Genomic DNA, 19088 nt, shown 5'->3' on the forward strand with positions numbered 1-19088 from the left:
GCTTTGTCACTCCAGGAAAGGTTCCTTCCAGCTGAGCTGTGGTTGGTATGAGGTAATATAGTAGACAAAAGAGAGGCTGATGCTATTGTGAATGGGTAACCTTAGGGCAACCCATCATCTTAAATGGGTCTGCAACAGTCAATCCAATTTTAACCAAACAATACCTCAACTGGACTATCTCAAAGAGTTAGGATCATTCCAGAGAATCTGTTTTGATAATGGAGTTAAGAACTGGAGTTGAAATTGCCAGCCTCTCACCAAACTGTAAAGTCCCATGTCTCCCCACTAAAGAAATGAACAAAACACACATATATATGCACAAAAGCGCTAATTCCACAAGAGGCACTGATCCTTGCTTTATTCACACGGTAACATCTGACATTGGGAATTGTGTGGTATAGATACAAAAGAAGATGAAATCATAAACAGCAGTTGAGTTCATTAGGGCAGTGCTGGCAGCTCAGCCAGTGTGTAGTCCCCTCAGGTCCTACTGGGTTGAGGGAATGCTCTGCCCCCTCCACTGCTTCTTGGCCAAGATGCTTTACAACACTTGGCCTATACTTTAAAATTAAGGGTCACAGTGATTAAAAACAACACGGTCAAGACATTCAAGGCTGAGTGACTGCTCCTGGAATAGTCTGGCAACAAGAAAGTGAGGAGCAGCACTGTGCCCTTATCCTTGGCAAGTACGTGCAAGGCAGATCACAGCAGACATGTAAGATGATCTTTTCCCCTGTGCTCAGTGGAGAAATACCTTTTCGGCCAAAACCACAGAAGGCAGAACCAGAAGGAAGCCCCAGAAGCACCACACAAGCAATATCACCTCTTAGTTTCTCATGATCACATTTAAAAGCGACTTTAATACAGAAAATAGAAAAAGCATTTGTGGTGGGTCCTTTTCAAATCCAGAACACAAGTTGGGGAGGAAAAAGAAAAGCTTCCTCTAGCATCATGGTTTGGACTCTCAAGAGTTCTCTCTACTGCACATGCCACACCACTTCCTCACCAACAGAGGCCCAACAGGGGTTTTTCTTGGAGTGCCAGTTACAAGACACACCCAAAGGCTGTTATCTCTAAACTTCTCTTAGTGGCCAATAAGGAAGAAAATGCTAAGGAAGGTACTTAGCACCTTGTATTCCTCATGTAGTAACAGCTGGAGGACTTAGCAGTGAGGTAGTGGCAACAATCCTCACATAATGAAAAGAATTCAAGTCTATAAAATCGTTCTCTGGACACTGAAAACAAGCTGTCCTCCCAGACCTCACCCTCCAACCACCCTCTCACGTGAAGCTGTGTCTACTTCCGGTATACCGGGAAGCTGAGAAGGAAAATGGCTGCCCAGCTGAAGTTTCTCAGGCCTAGGGTACAGAGACCTCGCCAGAGCCTAGGCACAAACTCTTCTGCTGAATTCATTAGGCATAATTTTTTTTTATAGAAAACTGAAGGACAAACCAAATTGAAAGAATCACTGTTATAATAACTTTAATTTATCTTGCATTTTACAGAAGTCTATGAACGATTTTAAAAAAGCACCACCTTACCCCATCATATTTCTCTGACAGTTGTTAAAGTAGGCAACAAGTATGTCAACAGCTTGAGCAACGGCATCTTGCAAGAATTTCAGACCAACCGGCCACACGCCAAAGAACTTGGCAGCTTTTCTATCTTGTTTTTAATACAGTGGTATATCCACTCTGATGGTAAACCTGTCCAGCCAAATCTCCACAACACACTTTGCAAAATCAGTGGTGATTAGCAAATTAGTTAGCTTTGGCACGGAGCTGTGCTCGCTTGCCTGTGACAGCCTGGAAGCCAGTTTTGATGCTGGCAACAGAGCATCGAGAATGACAAGTTTCACACTGTAAGAAATAGAGTCGGGTGTCCTTTTGCAGGATTGTGTCCGGTGATCGGCACGTGTGACAGGTGACATATTCCTCTGCAGGGAAAGCAACATAAGGAATTACCTGGTAGCCACAGTGAGCCAGAGGTTTCTTTCTTCTGAAACACTTCTACTGACTGCAAGCCCACGGTGGCACCCAAACCAGGAAAGCTTAGCTTAGCTACACTTAGGTATTCTAGGGGTAAGAAAACCCAAGCTATCTGATGTGATGCTTCACGTACTTAACAATAGGTTGAAAAAAGACCCCAAATGTCCAAAGAAGCAGTGACACTTGCCAAATGCCTACTCCTGGCTGTGTTTATAGGAGAGCCACTTAGAGAACTTACTAGCTTTCCTAGGTGGGAACAGATCTGCCAATTTTAAGTGATTAGGAAGGTAACAACTGGGTCAGGCCAGGTCTGAGTGCAGACAGATTTCTCTGACTTGGCCTTCAGCCTGGAACCAACCAGCAGCCTTGATCAGCTGGGTCGTCTTAGGAAATCCAAATCCCTCCCCATGACCCCTAATCGGCCACCAAGAGCCACCTCCCACCCAGCTCCCCACCACTATCATTTTCCCTCATCTTCTAAGACCAGCCTTTCCAGCTTCATTAAAAACCAATGGCGGTCCCCCAAAATATTTCAGCCCAATAAGAACATTTCAGAACGACATGTTAGAAATTATAAACTTACTGATATATCTTCTCAAAACATTTTCTATCTGTTTCTGTTGGAATCTTCCTTTAATTACAAGTTGGTTATTACCATCTATAGAACCACTGTGAAAGAAAACAAAAATATCTCCATTATTATTTTCTTCCTATAAGGAATCAAATTCCAGGGCCTTTACATTTAATGAACTTAAAATATATTCAATGGCACAGGATAAGTTCTAGGAGCAGTACTACCTGGTTTCTCAAAAATTATTTTTAATTAAGTAGTTGGTACCTGATGACCCTATTTCCTAACATTAAATTCAATTTTCAATTAATTAAGTCTACAGCAACAAATCTGATTTGTAACTGATTTTAAGTCTAAAACAAATTTATTCCTTAACTGTCTGTGTGATGACCCTTTCACCCAACAAAAGGACAATCACACTTTTACTGAATGCATACCACATGCAAAGCAGTGAGGTAGGCTATAAATACAAAAAATATGAAAGGAACTACAGATATCTTTAAAGATTCTAAGACTAAATCTTTTGATTCAGTTACATACAGCTGATGAACATGTTCTAAAACTATGGTGATGGTTAACTATGTGAACCAATTAGAAACCACTGGATTGTACATATTTACATGTGTGAATTGTATCTGTAAAGCTGTTACAACCCTCCCCCAAAAGTACAGTTGAAATCACAGGCCTCATATTGTCAATGGTGCTTAAAAAGAAACTTTTTGAAAAGAAGTTGCTGACAAGTACTTTTGAGAAAGCAAATCTCTCCGCTAGACGTCATTTGTTAAAAATTACAAATCACAAAGTGAAACAACAAAATTCAGCCAAGCAGCATTAAATTTATATTTGCTCCGTATCTTATTATAAAACTGACTTTTGCAAGAACCTCTCCTGTGATTCTCCTTTAACTATAAGAGTTTATCATCCTGCATGAACTGCAACCCCTAATCTCTAGGCTACAGTGACTTCAATGCTTGATGCAAGAAATTTTTTTCATTCACTGTCAAAAGAAACTGAATTTTCTCAACAACCCTATAATTAGCCCACTGACCATAAGTTCACTGGTCACAACTTGTTATAATTTACCTCACCTCTACAAAAACTAAATTATTCTGAGAAGTAGGAAAAACACTACCTTTTACTCCATCAGTTTATGCAAGTTAAAAACAATGACTGTAACAAATTTACATTTAAAACAATTCTTCCACAACACAGTCCACATACCTACCACTGGTCAAGTAAATTACTCCTTAACCCAAAGCAAATACAGCCAATTCCAACAAACTGAGTTTCAAGAGTAGGAAGAGAACAGGACACCTCAGTTATCTCTATACTGCCAGCAAGGCACAGGATTAAGGCTTTTAAGAGTTCGAGCTCCTGAGAAAGGCAGACCTGAGTTTACATCTTGACTGCAATTAACTAGCTATGTTACCAACCATACAACTTCATTTCAGCAAACCTGTTTCCAAATGTGTAAGACAAGGGTAATATTAGTTTCTAACAGTTCACATAACTGTTTAAAGATTGAGATGGTACCCAAAAAAGTGCTTGGCATACAATGGGCACTCAATGTCTTAGTCATATTTATTATGTCCTAATTCTGCATTACTTATTTTTAAAGGGACATTCAGCTTCCTATTCCTAGCACTTATGGCCAAACTAACTGGCATGGGCTCCATGGGACACTGGCCCTCCCGAATGGTGATGGACTGGCGTGGTGTCTTCAACAGGAGAGCCCTAAAGACAGGGAAGTAACTATTTAATTATGGATACCTGTTTCAATGTTTTTCCCATGCCACTCATCAATTTATAAGCTGTACTTCATCCACAGCCTATTTACAATTTAGAAAATAAATTCTGTCCTAAGAAAATGGCTTCCTCTGAAATCTGGTATTTGCTCCATAAAAAGACCCAAGAATTCCAATTAATGACAGGAAATTCTCTAAACATGGCAGAGCCATGGTGCTCACTCTGGTATACCAACAGGCCTGTTCACAGACGAGCCAATGTGAACTTTGTTTCCTATTCCCAAGTAACCAACCTCCCATAGAAATGAACAAGTTTTCCTCCTTCACTGCCCTAAAAGTTCCTCTGACAATAAAGTGAATGTTTTTTTTTTCCTAAGCGTGTTACATATCTTTTCAAGTTAAGAGAAGTTCTTATGAAATGTCCATTAATACTGTAAGTAACTACATAAATGTGAATATAGTTTCTTACCTTGTACCCAATTCAGCCAATAAAAATGCAAGGAGATGTTTGGGCTGACGATGTAATCTAAAAAGAAAGTTGAATAATGTAAACCTTATCTTTCATGGAAATCTAACCAAACTTCTAAAAACCTCACCCTGTTCACTGTTTTAATTTGTTATTACGCAGCTATTAGGTGAATTTTCGCACAGTTCATCAAACTCTGAAATGAAGATAAATGATACCATTTGTTTACATTTCAAAGCCCATAAAACAATATTACATTTTATTTACAAACATATACACATTGGTAAATGTCTATAAACAGGGACAGGAAAGGTAAATACGAACTTTAGAGGATAAAATCTTCTTCTAGGAAGGAAGGTAAAAGGGATCAGAAAGAGATATAAAGATGGCCTTAAACTGTAACTGTAAAGCTCTCTTTGTAACGAAGCAAAAAGATCTGAAGCAAATGTGTCAAAAGGTCAAAATACAACAAATTGAGGCAATCAATACTTGGGTATTTGTTATGCTAATTCCTATATATTTCCTGTTTGCAATTTCTTTATTTAAAAAGAGGGAAGTATTTCACAGCAGCACAATAGCAGAAAATTTAAAACAGCTAAAATATTCACCAACTGGGAAGTGGTTAAATAAATTATGGTACATCCATTCTATCTTGCTTTTAAAATAATACAGGTCTCTAAATACAAAAAAAACAAAAAGATGTATCCACATAAAATGAAAAAAGCAAATACAGAGCAAGGCCACTCAGTATTTTCACTTTTTTTTTTTGTTTTTTGCGGTACGCGGGCCTCTCACTGCTGTGGCCTCTCCCGTTGCGGAGCACAGGCTCCGGACGCGCAGGCTCAACGGCCATGGCTCACGGGCCCAGCTGCTCCGCGGCATGTGGGATCAGACCAGGGCACGAACTCGTGTCCCCTGCATCGGCAGGTGGACTCTCAACCACTGTGCCACCAGGGAAGCCCCTTTCACTTTTTAATTCTATTCATTTGGCACTGTTTGAGCTTGTTCCAGTAAGGAGATATTACTATTACAATTTTAAAAAGTTATTTTTAAAAAGTTACAATTTTAAAAAGTTATTTTTTCCCAAAAATGTAATGAGTAAGGGTTGGTGAAAATATAATAATAATAACACTTACGTTGCTACTGGGAGTATAAACTGGTATAGACTTATTGGAAAGCAACTGCCAATGTTTGCCATAAAAATGTCCATTCCTTGTGACTAGGCAATTCCATTTTGGGAATTTTTGCCCTAAGGCTCTATTCTGAGTTCTGCCAAGATACATGTATCTCCCAATGCATCCCAGTGCAGCCATAAATAAATAAATAAAATATTTAAAGCCTTGTGCTTCCAAGGATGGCAAGAAAGTGAAAAGACAATCCACACAATGGGAGAAAAAAATTTATCTATATATATAAAAAAATATGTTGTATAACTCCTAAAAACATTTAAAAGACTATTTAATGATAAGGGTAAAAATTTCACAATATATTAGGAGAAAAATATGTTAAAAACCAGTATAATACCAATTTATTTAAAAATATGTAGATGCATAAAAGTAGCAAAACAAAAATATTAAACTATGATTACCTATCTCTTAATGGTGGACTTACAGATGACTTTTTTTTCTTTAGTAGGTCTATATTTTCTAATTTTTCTATAATAAGCATATACTACTATTGCCATCAGCAAAAAAGTCTAAAACCTTTTAAGTCATGCCTAAGCAATGAAAACAAGTGGTTACTCTGGGCAGGGAATTTTTAGTGATTATATTTTCTTTGTTCACTGTTGTTTTCCCTTTTATCTGCAACAAGCACGTATCACTTATGAAACTAAAAAGAACAGGAGATAAGGTCAGTTGCCCTAAGGAACGTATCAGAAAAGGTGTAGCTGAGGAGCTTTGAGAAGAGCCAGCCCCAGACAGTGACCTGGGGGTGAGACAGGCATGGAATGCGATGGTAATTAAGAAAGTCGAATCTCATCAACTGTGTCTTGGCAATAACCATCCAAGGAAGAAGCACATTAAATTCAGTTGCTTTCCCAAAGCTCACTGCTTGTACTTGCTTGGCAGGCCCACCCCAGGCTGATGAGCTTTTCCACCTCCCTGGGCTCTCCAGGCCCCTGTCTAAGGACTAGTCAGCCTTCTTACTCTTCACTCCATCTGGTTAGGATCGTCTCATGAGTCAGCGTGAGTGGGCTTCTCTCACTTCTGGATGCCCAATAAAACAAGCCTCAAGACCTATGAATCAAAAGAACTGACGGACTCGAACTGTGACCTCCCTCGACCCCACCCTGACACCTGTGCCTTCTTTCTACTTTTTAATAGAGTCCACAATAAGCATATTTAACATACACTCCACTGAGAATCTAGCATTTGGGATGGAGACTCTGCATTAACCAACTTACAATTTACAGATATCTGTAAAGTTGACAAAAGAAGTTTTCTTGGTTCCTACTCGGACGACCTGTGGAGGTTTCATGACAAATTTCCTTTTCTCTCCAGCAACCATATCTGGATTCTTTTCCCTCATGATGTTGAACACTCGATTCAGTAGCTATAGAGATAAAGTGGTATTCATGTACAGTCTTATTAATAGCAGGAGTATAACGTTCCCACTTGAGTCATTGTGCTTTTCCTTTAAACAGAACAAACTTTACTTTTTACTAAATGTACACACACATCACATGTTCTGGGAGCTCCCTGAAGGCAAGACTCAGTTCTCAGCCAGGAACTGGTCCCTTATGGATGCTTAATAGTTCCTTGTTCAAAGTTAAAGGAATGAACAAGCCCCTAATTCTACTGTTTCTGTGTGAAAGTATATAGTACCTGGAGAAGTAAAATTCAGACTACCCCGAACAAGCAAACTCCAGACTACTATGGCCCCCTATTAGCCACTCCCTCTCCCTACTGTCCCCCTTCAGTGGGGCTCCAATGGCCTCAGAAGTTCATGGATTCAGATGGAACAGTGAGTACTATAATGACTGCCACATTGTGGACAGCCTGCCCCAAACGTCGGCATCAGGCAGTGCGACCTCTCTGGGTCTGTTTCATTATCCACCTATACTTCAATGGCCCTTTCAATTCAGGGAACATTTATCCTGCTTTTGTTTTGAGTTCTACTGAACAGTTCAGCCCCCTTTCATAACAGAATTTGTCTTACCTCCTCATATGTGTAGTCTCTTTCTGAACCTGCCCAAGCAGGGCCTGTCTGGTTACTGAATGAGATACCATCATCTTTTTTGCTGTCTTCATCTTCTAAAGCTACAGATAACAAAGACTGTAAGAATGAGGGGTAGAGCCTGATACAATAACAAAAAGGGGAGAAGCGAGAAGCAGATCTAGAGAAATGAAAGCTTCAAAAACATCTGGTCTTCCTTCCCACAACTGCATTCACAACAGCCTCAAGCATAAAGGCATCAAGGCTCACAAATAACCCCATATTCCTTAAGGGGATGTTACGATTTTCAAAAACCACCCTCTAGGAATGTGTGGTAATACAAACACATTGAACTGTCTTGATTTAACAAACATAAGATAAAATAATGCACTGGGATAAATAGAGGAAAAAATGTCCAATTGTTTTGAAGCACTTAAGAAACATATACATCCATAAAAACCCATCTGCTGACTATACTAAAGTTCTCTAAAGCAGCTATAGCACTTAGAAGCTAATAAACAGCACTTTTAACAAAATAGTAAAAGATTTTTTAAACATTTAAAATTCAGTTACAGTAATTGTCCCAATAGTCTAAATCAGTATGTTTTAATGTAATCACAATTGCCAAGTTCTTCCCCCATGAAATCTTTTAAACTGTCATTATGAAGTTAGATTCTGTTTCCTTTTAGCTTCCATTATTAGGCAGTGGAAATAAGGGGTAAGAAAAAATAAATAAGGAGGCCACCCATGGAAGAGACTAGGCCAAAGGCTTGTGTAGCCTAGAAATGAGCTAAGCTCCCAGTATTACCTTCATCTTTCTCGAGTATTTCATCCTCATCTGGGAACTTGACATTCTTCTTTTTCTTCTTTTTATTGCCAAGCATAATGTCAAGGTCATCCTCTGGTTCAGCTGGTTCTTGAACATCACTTTCAATCTTAAGGTCCTAAGAAAGTGAGATAAGAGTCTCAACATTTTGCTACTAGGATTATTATAATTTTTAAATGACATGGGCTGACATGGTTTTGGAGGAAAAAAAGATATTAAATATTCAAAACTGAAGTTACAGATCAGAACTCTCTCTCACAGGTGAACCAAACTGGTTCAGAGTCTGTCATTTAAACTGGAAAAATTTTAAGACACTTTTGTGGGACCTTTTCCTTTCTTTAATCCACCAGCCTTGGGATCTTACTATAATTATTGTCCATGTTTTTAAACCAGGCCACTGTCAGAATCAAAGAAACAAGGATTCTTAAATCTTCTCAGTGACAATCTTCAGCAGGAATGGGGTTCAGGAATGTTTTAAATAAGTTTCTAAGTATTCTGATGCAGTTCGTAGGAGGGTTTTTTTTTCCTTCTGACACCAAATACGTGATGTTTTTCCACCTCAATTCTCCAACTCTCTGACACTAACTAGGTGACCTACAATTCAATGCAGTTCTAACACTACCCAGAGTTAGTGACAAACTCCATGGGTTTAAGGGCTCAGTCACATAAGACTGTCTTCATAGAGGCCAGGTACAAGTATAGAGTCCCCACGTTTCCAATACATATGTCCTACTTCAAATTCAGAGGTTCCCACACACCCCTGGTTCAATAATTTGCTAGAAGGACTCAAAGAATTCAGGAAAACACTTTACTTAACTATTACTTTATTATATTATATATATATATATATATATATATATATACACAATATTATAAAGGATATGCTCAGAAATAGCCAAATGGAAGACATGCATAGAGCAAGGAACGGGAGGCAAGAGAGCAGTGCTTCCATGCTCTCTTCAAGTATACCACTCTCCCAACACCCCAGTGTGGTCACCAATCCTGAAGCTCTCCAAACCCCACTGTTCAAGGGTTTTTTATGGAGCTCACCCATGAAAGAAACCCATGAAAGGTTTTTTGTGGAGGCTTCATTATGCAGGTATGATTGATGAAATCACTGGTTCTTGGTGACCAAACTCTTATCTAGAGATTCCAAGAGTCTTAGGAGCTATGTGCCAGGAACCAGGGACAAAGACCAAATATATTTTTTTTTATACCACAGCCAGCCTGGCACCAGACTGTAAGGAGGTCTTTGGGCATCACTTCAATAGATAAATCCATGAAAGAGGGAGAAGGCAGAACCCACGGAGAATTAGGGTCCTATGATGAATGGATAGAGACAAGGTAAAGCTTGATCCCAAGGTTAGCTGCTATAGTCATGGATGTAAATAGGGCATAACCTTGAAATGAGATATAAAAAACCCCAGAAGAGCAGAAAGGGCCAGTTTCAGTCTCCAGCCTTCTAATCTCACCTCCTTTCACCAGTGTATCCAACTCCATGCCCTGAAGTGTGCCATCCACATCACCCATCAATATCTATTTTTGTGCACCTACATCCTGAACTACTCTGTAAATGGCTATAGTAATTTTAGAAATCTAATCAGCAGAAAAGTTGGAATAGCCAGGACTAAAAGAAGCTCAGCCTTGAGATGCCAAATCCAGCTGTGTAGTCTCAGTGCCACTTTTGGCCATCAAAGACCAATCAGCCCATGTGTATTAGCAGGATAACACCAGACAAGAAATCTGATACTAACCTAGTCTCTAATAAGATGACCGTCAGTAAATGAGAAACTCAGGCATGCTAAATATAAATGAGCACACATCAGCCAGCTTCTAGTCCTGTATTATTATTTATTTTATCCCAGTAAGATCTATTTCCAACCTGAGGCTAAGACCCAGTGAAAGGTAGAGAATAGCACATAGTGTTTTTGAAGATTTTTCAAAAGCCCGGTGGTGCTCTGAAAATTCAGGGGGAGAGTAACCCAAGATCTTAAAAACACTTCAGCCTCAAGTTAATGCCCATGTCTTGCCTGATAAGGGTACTTGTAACCTCTTACGTTATGACTTCGGTAGCAGAGAAAAAAGTATCCAAGCACTAAATTAGAGCTTGTAAGTGGCTCTTCAGGACAAAAGCTACTAGAGAAATTTGTTAAGCAAGACTTTCTGTGGCACATCTCTGATGTGTCACCTTGTTACCCAGGATATTTATACCTCATTCATTCAACATAATTTGAGCATTTCTCTTTATCAATTTCCTTATAACAGTAGGAAGAGAAGAAAATCCCCAAACAGGGAGAGAGTAGGATAAATCCAGGTAAAATAATCTTGTTCTAAAGAACTCTGAATTATCCCTGAACCTCCAAAAACAGGAAAAATATCTTATTTGTTTCAGTACCCTAACAATTAGCACACAATGCCTGACTCACTATCATCATTAACATATATTTGCTGAATTAACCAAGTCATTAAAATTGTGACATTGTTTCCAAAACTCAATGAATTACTGCTATGTGTGGGATACACCTTATTTACTTGAATTTGAGCAAATAAATAATTTACCAAAGAAAAATTTGGGTAAAGGGCACAAAAGGGGACAACTTAGTGCATGTGTATGTGTATTCTCACTCTTTCTCTCTCATAATTCTGAGATATTTGTATTAGGAATCAATCCAGTAAGACAATTACAGGGCCTCAAGTCCCTACAAGATCAGAGAACTCCATAAAACCAACCTGAGTGCTCTGGTTCTCCTACAGGCTATAAAATCATCAGCCACCAACCACCACAGGCTGGGGTTCATTCTTTGCTGCTCAGAAGAATACGCATAAATTTGTGTATCCTCAACATGCTACCAAAAGTTTAACAGAAGAAACTATATTTGCTCTATAGGATTTCTCACAGAAATCTCTCTCCTCAGCCAATCTCAGTATGATTAATGACAAGTGGCATTCTGTAATCGTCTTAATGGCACACAATACAATGTGTAAAACCTAACTTTACACTCCTTTGAACCATCATCCCTTTAAGATACCTAGTCAGACAAAAATCCCAAGAAACTGACCTTAACAGTGGTGACTAAATACTTAATAACAAAAGCAAAACTAGTAAGAGATGAGACAAACAGGGAGAAACATCAGCCACTAGCAACCTTTCAAGAGGTCAAATTTTACCTTCAATAAGAAAGCAATACTACCTTTACACCTTCCTCAGCTTCATCAATATCAAATATCTTTTTTGTTTTTTTCTTCTTTTTCTTCTGATTAAAGAAGTTCAAGTCATCTAGATCATCAGAAGCATCTAAAAAGAGAATTGAGATTCTCAATTATTAATAGCAGACGGCGAAGCATTAAATTATGAGTTAAACCAATGTTTCAGCTATTAATCGATCAAGTCACCAGAATAGCGAGATTGGTATTAATTAGCACAGTAATTCCTCCACAACCACAAAGGTTAGGGTTCTGAAAACAAAATAGCAGGTCAACTCAAAGCTCTGTAGGAAAAATCTGGTTAGGGGACCATGTTGGGAATATTTATTTAGTAATCTGACCATATGATGCCTCATTGTTCCCAAGACAAAGTCAGGGTTCTAACATAATTTCCAAGGCTCTCCAGCTTTATCTCTCTACTTCTGCTACTCTCTCATCTCCGACACCTTAATTCCTAGTTCCAGCTCAACTGAACTACCTCCACTTCTTAGTGAAGTGTGTGTCTCTCACCTTCAAGCCTTCCTATGGGCCCTCCCACACAGCTCTTACCTTCATCTCACAGGATCTTTGTTAGGAGTTACTTCCACCAAGAAGTCTTCTCTAAGCCTATCCCTCCTGTTCCCCAACTGGGTTAGGTGTCCCCTAGGTGCTTTGATAGTACCTTCTACCACTTCGAGAGGTGTTTACCAGCTGCTTGTCTATCTCCCAATGAGATATTAAGGGGCTATGCCTTTCTCACCTAAATCCCAATGCCTAGCTCAACGACTTAATCAATCAATCAGGCTACAATATGAATAAAATGAAATTTTATCCACCATTAGTGAGTAATAATGGGTTTGGTTCAGTAAGTTTTCCATTTGTTCTGCCCTACTGTACACTAGAAATATTTTTAAATGCCCCTACTACAAAGTTTTTCAAGGAGCTATTTATGAATTAATTTTGTCTTAATAGAAGAATGATTTACTTTCCAAGTTTGTTTTAAACACGTATAAGATGCTTAGCACATGGTAGATGCTCAATGAATGTTAATTTTCTCTATCCCTAGTACAGTGTCTTCTATTCAATAGGCATAAATATGTTTACTTAATCATTTATTTCTAATTGTCAAATGCTGTTTGTGTTAAAGCACAGAGTGAATAACTCATGCTGGTGTCTAAACCCAAACATTTTAGGCTGTAATTTTAATCTCTTCTATATGTTTTCAAACTTGTTAAGACACAAAACTGTTTATCTTGGTCCCATTTCTTCCTGCCTACACTCAAATACAACCACCATTAAAACTGGAAAAGAGACATCCCGGAAGGCTAGACTAGAAGAACCAGCCCTGGAGTAACAAAGTTTTGTCATCTCTGTCTTGTGGATTCAGTGGAATTTTCCCTGAAACAAGTCTATCAGAAATCTGGCAAGGTCCCATGCACACAGACTGTTGACGGCCTCAGCTTCACTGTAATAGATAGCCTCTCAGGCTGAAAGGACACTGTGTGCACAAAATCCAAAACACACTGATGGAAGAGAACCAGGTCTCCCCGGACAACAGTGACTCTCTCATGTCTGCCACTTACCTTTTTTCCTACTGTCCTCTTCATCGGCTTCTACATCTTTGTCCTCAGTTGGCTCTGGCTCCACTTCTTTTGTTTCTGAGGGCTGGGTTTCTTCTGTCTGGGCATCCCCTTCCTCATCTAACATAAAAGGCTTCTTCTTCTTCTTTTTCTTCTTGCTCATAGTAGGATCAAAAATCATCTGTTTAAAAGATAATTAAAAAGAAAAGGGGACCACGTGATTAGTTTTAATGATACTCACATTCCAAGTATGCTGTATTCTCAAAAGGCATACTCTTAAAAGAAAGAGTATTTGACGCCTTAAAGTATCTAAAAGGATTTTACAAAAAAAAAGAAAAAAAAAAAATATATGTACACACACACACACACACACACACACACACACACGTAACCTTCCTTATACTATTAAAAGTTGAGGGGGTGGGCTTCCCTGGTGGCGCAGTGGTTGAGAGTCCGCCTGCTGATGCAGGGGACACAGGTTCGTGCCCCGGTCCAGGAAGATCCCACATGCCGCGGAGTGGCTGGGCCCGTGAGCCATGGCCGCTGAGCCTGTGCATCTGGAGCCTGTGCTCCGCAACAGGAGAGGCCACAACAGTGAGAGGGCCGCGTATGGCAAAAAAAAAAAAAAAAGTTGAGGGAGTGCTTCCCCAAAACATATGTACATGTCTTTTAATTTAAAATTATCACAAGATAACAGAATTTAGGAAAGGGATCTTAGCAATAACTCATGCTTTACCCCTCGCGTTATGAATGAGAAAACCAACGCCTAGACAAGTCATACGTGTTTTATTTAAGGCTGGTAACCTGGGGTTGCTATACCAGGAGACTTGAACTGATAAAAAAAAACTTAAAAAAATTTTTTATCCTGAAACTCAGACAAGCCTTTAAGGAAATCCATCAGCAGCCCTTCATGTAGCAAATCTCTGAGTAAAAGAAACTTCTATACAACCTTTTACTCTGCTTTTTGTTTCTGGAACATTAAAAAATACAGATAAAGTGTTTAAAAGCACAAGTCTAGAACCTAACTGACTGAATTCAAATCCTGACTCTGGTTCTTACTTTTGTTACCCCAGGTAAGTTCTTGCCCTCTCCTTGCCTCAGCTGTAAAATGGAGATCAGTAGCAGAAACAAAGCCAAATCTCACGAGATTATTAGGAGAACTAAATAAGTAAATAAATATAAAACACTTGGCACAGTGCCTGGCACAAAAGTACTCAATAAATGTTAGCAATTATTATACAATTTATATAATGCTTTACAGTTGACAAAATATGGTATCTCTTGATTTCTATCACTGAAATTTCATCAACTCAGGGTGATCTAATTTCCAAGACATATCATGAAACTCAAAAAAATTCCCAAAACTGATTCTGATTAACTTAAATTCCTTTATGTCCCAAGTACATTAAGGAAACTGAGCTACACTGAAACCAAACTATGGTCTGTAATAAGGTAGGGTAGTATAAATATAGTCCTCACCCAATACAGAAGGATTTGCAAGACATTCTGGAAATTGATACAGCCTCATTTCAAAGTTATCCCCTCCAACCTTAAGAAGGCTCTAGTTGTATAAATGAGTAATTCTGAAAAGCAGTCAGTCTGAGGAACATGATCTGGCAAACTCAGAGGATAGAAGAGCCAGGAGGAAGGAGTTCCCCACTGCTGACCTACTGGGTCTTGAGTCACCCTACATGGAGTGTTGTAATCTGTTCCAGGGAAAAAGCTATAATTCATCCTTATTCCTGAAATATGGAGGTTTGGCAAAAGGACAGACAACACTCCAGGCACTATAAATTTGGTTGTTTGGCAGGGCTTATAATTCACTTATTGCATTTTTTTCAAGTATCAAGTTCCCTAGAATATTAATTATCTTTTAACTATTATTCAGCAAGACAGACTAAAGGTAAGGGGGATCCTAAAATCATCAAAGGACATCCTCACAACCGCCCTGTTATGCTCTGAAAAACATTCATATAGGTCCACAGGGAAACAGTACGGTTGTAGCCTTGTAAAGGGTCATAAACATGAAAGAACTGTACACTGAAGTAATTAACACCTCTCTCAATTACTCTTTCTGGATACTTAAGACATAAACTCATTGCCTCATTTTATTCACACCACTCAGCAAAACCAGACTTAAAAAATATGGAAATAGGTATTCCAAAATAGTGCCCAAAGCAGACCTTCCCCAAACCACAAGGTCACATCAGTCTTAACTTTAAAAATGTGGTTTCTGGGACTTCCCTGGTGGTCCAGTGGTAAAGAATCCACCTTACAATGCAGGGAACATGGGGATCGGGGAACTAAGATCCCACATGCCGCGGGGGCCCACGCAACAACTACTGAGCTTGCGCACCTCAACTAGAGACTGCGTGCTGCAAATTAGAGAGCCCATGAGCTCTGGAACCCGGGTACCACAGCTACAGAAGAGAAAACCCAACACCCCAACTAGAGAGAAGCCTGCGTGCCACAATGATAGATCCCACATGCCTCAATGAAGATCCTGTGTGCGGCAACTAAGACCTGATGCAGCCAAAAATAAAATAAATAATAAATAAATCTTTTTTTAAAATGTTTTTTTTTAAGACTTTCATATCTGACTTAACAAATTATCACAGTCCATATGTTTTGTCTGTGAAACTAGCTGGGATGTGAGACGCAAATAGTTGCTCACAGTACACTTATGGAAAAGCACAGACTCTTTTGAGCTTTCTTTTTTTTAACTCTAGATAGAACAAAGCCTTCAAGTTTTCTCTTTTCAACTTCCCACACTGGGTTGGGTTGAAGAAAGTGAGGAAAAGGGACAGCAGCAAAAGTTACCCTGACAATAGCCTAAAGTGCTTCAGCAAGTTGGAAGCCTACTCCCATCTATCATACCTTATTCAGGATGTTAACTTTAAGGCCACAGCACACCCCACCCAGAAGGCAGGAGTGAGTTACAAAAGCACCCAGAGAAGCAAGGTGAGCAGAACAAATGCTCTGAAGAAATGTGTCGTCATCTCTGGGTGATAGGATTCTGGGAGATTTTTATTTCTTTTTGCATTCTTCTGTGTTTTGTATACGTCATACAACACATATTCCATTTTTAATCAGTTTCTTTTGTAAAACACCTATGTTGTGTGACAACCTGACGTTCCGATACTTTGTGGATGGGGCCTAGTAATAAGCAATAATCTTAGCTATTGACAGCACTTTAATGCCTGCAGATTAGGGAGTTTTTCCTCACAAGGCAGCACTCATATTTCTAGAATACTGCTTTTTAGAGGTCATGGTTCCACTAGTTTAAAAGAGATTATGTTATGTGAGTTTTGGGCTTATTTGCCAGGTTTAAAAGGAAGTGTGTGCAGTTTATGACAACTATACATTAAAAAACTATTAAAAGAAAAAAAGGAAATGTGAAAAAAGAAATAAATTACTTTTTAATAGTAGGTTCTTTAATGCTCTATCCTGGCTACCAGGCAGCACTACTTCCACTGTAGGGAATCCCTCACAGTTTATAAATCATTTCTATGTACAGATTTTCACTCGATCCTTACTAGTCTGTAAAGTAGCCAGAAGTTAAGGATCGGCCTAAGAAAACTTATCTATCCAGCAGTATTAAAGGAACCAGAACCTGCACATACCTTCAGAGTGGAAGCCAAAGGCAGGATTCTAGTCATACTAACTTGCTGTGTGATCTTGGGCAACTTAACCTCCCTGAGCCCTTATTTCCTGTTTACAAAATGGCCTGGTAGATCTGAGAAATGCAAAGCTGCTTAATACTTTATGGGCTTCCAAAGTCCTCTGCTGGAATGCTAGTTCTGACATCTCTGCTTGACGAAATCCTTTTCACCCTTCAGTAATATTCCACTTCCTTCGACATCTGATCCCACTGCTAAAACTGAACCCTCCAGCCCTCCAAATCGCTGTTAATGGCTCTATTTCTACCTCCTATACCAACTAGTAGTAAGTCTCTTACAACACTTGCAAGTACTTTACCACAGAAAACCAAACACAGAATAGCACCCCAGAGAACTCTGCACTATATAGGTACTTTATTTGTTAAAGGTTATGAAAAGCTTAGAAAATGGGTAGAAACAAAACAAGCATGAGACACTGCCACTCTCAGAACTTTTGAAATACAGTGGCCTAGAGCAATGTCTACCATGACCTCCAAACAAGAACCACACACCTCCCTTAGACTCAGTTTCTTTCCTAAGAGAGCGAGACCCTCCTAGTCACCTAAATGGAGATTTGGAACTCTACTACTGGCTCAGCCACTTACTATTTGATCATGGGCATCACACAGCTCTCTAAAAGCCTTGGTTTTCTCATTTCTAAAATGGGCATAACAATACCCACCTTAAAGGGTTGTCATGAGAATCAAATGAGAGCTCAGAATCCCCTCCAGAATAAAATCCAAATTCCTTAACTTGGTCTTCAAATCCCTCCATGAACTACCTACTACCTATACTTCAAGGGATTAACTCTAACCAAATTGGATAATATTCTACTCCCTTGCCCTGGATCAGGCCTTTCCACTACTTGAGGAAATTCAAAGCATTTCCAGGGTCTACCTCAAAAGCCAAAGCTCGAAAAAGCCTCGAATTTTTCTCTTCCTTCTCTCCGAGGCCCTATTGGCCAAGCACTCAAATGTTTACAGAAATTAATTATAAATTCAAGGGGTTTTTTTCTGGTGGGGAGAGCTGGCCGGTAAGCGGTAGCTCTCCCAGCAATGTTTATACCTACGGATATCACTTAAAGTCAAATTTCATTTTAGGTCGTTTGGTTTTAAATAAACTGGGATAAATCTGGCCAAAAAGGGATTTGAGGAAATTTGCTGAGGTACAAGCACGACAGTAGAAAAAGACCCAGGCATCTTTGCAACTCAGACTTCCCGCTGACGTCGCTGAGAGCTCTGCTAAGGAAGGCTCAGGTCCTCCCGCCCTAAAACTTTCCGAAAAGGTTAATCACTTTTTCAGGCTGAAGGATCTTTTCCTCTCGTCCTACCCCCTTCTACATGAGAACAAGGGTGGGTGCCGGGCAGGACAAGCCAGCCTGCAAAGTTTTAAACTAGGGCGCTCCACCGGAGCCAAGAGACGCTCCTCTAGGCACCACCAGCACCCAGAGAGTGAGAGTTGAAGCTGCACCGTCAAATCGAAGGGAATGCAGGGGCCGCCAGCCCCAATCTCCTTCAGCTGGGGCATTAACCAACCGGGCATGCAAGCTCTCTTCTGAAGAGCGACTCAACGTGCTCTCCATTCCGGAAACGCCGGCCACGGGAGGACGCCGGCCTCAGCGCCGCCGGCCTCAGCGCCGCCGCCCTGAGGAGAGCGGGGCACGGCCAAGCCGCGGTTCCGGAGCCCTCGCCGGCTCTGCCGCTCCGCGTCGCCTAGGCCCGGCTGCCCCACATGGCGGCGGCCGGCCGCTAGGCCGCAGGCCCAGTCTCCCACACTGGGGTGGGTCTGTCTCACTGCCTCCGTCCCTAGACCTAGCGCCAGCCTCAGGCCCTCACCTCGTCCCCGGACATGGCTGCGGCTCGAGTGGGCTCGGCACGGACGGAAAGTCTGACAGGTCAGCCCCAGGCCCAGGCT

The 19088-nt window shown here is 40.1% G+C and overlaps 1 protein-coding gene across 1 annotated transcript; it reads right to left on the reverse strand.

The window, feature by feature from the left end:
• Positions 1-313: 313 nt before the first annotated feature.
• On the reverse strand, positions 314-19054 carry EIF2S2 (eukaryotic translation initiation factor 2 subunit beta). Its single transcript, XM_024743195.1, has 9 exons — positions 19010-19054; positions 13519-13696; positions 11944-12047; positions 8735-8870; positions 7930-8030; positions 7175-7323; positions 4774-4830; positions 2572-2657; positions 314-1936 (listed from the first exon to the last, which is right to left on the reverse strand). Exons 1-9 carry the CDS (start codon positions 19022-19024, stop codon positions 1761-1763), a joined length of 1002 nt encoding a protein of 333 aa, XP_024598963.1. The 5' UTR covers positions 19025-19054; the 3' UTR covers positions 314-1760.
• Between the last annotated feature and the right edge of the window lie 34 nt (positions 19055-19088).

The sequence above is a fragment of the Neophocaena asiaeorientalis genome, unplaced genomic scaffold, assembly GCF_003031525.2.
Source record: "Neophocaena asiaeorientalis asiaeorientalis breed wild unplaced genomic scaffold, Neophocaena_asiaeorientalis_V1.1 scaffold82, whole genome shotgun sequence".
NCBI classification, from domain to species: domain Eukaryota; kingdom Metazoa; phylum Chordata; class Mammalia; order Artiodactyla; family Phocoenidae; genus Neophocaena; species Neophocaena asiaeorientalis.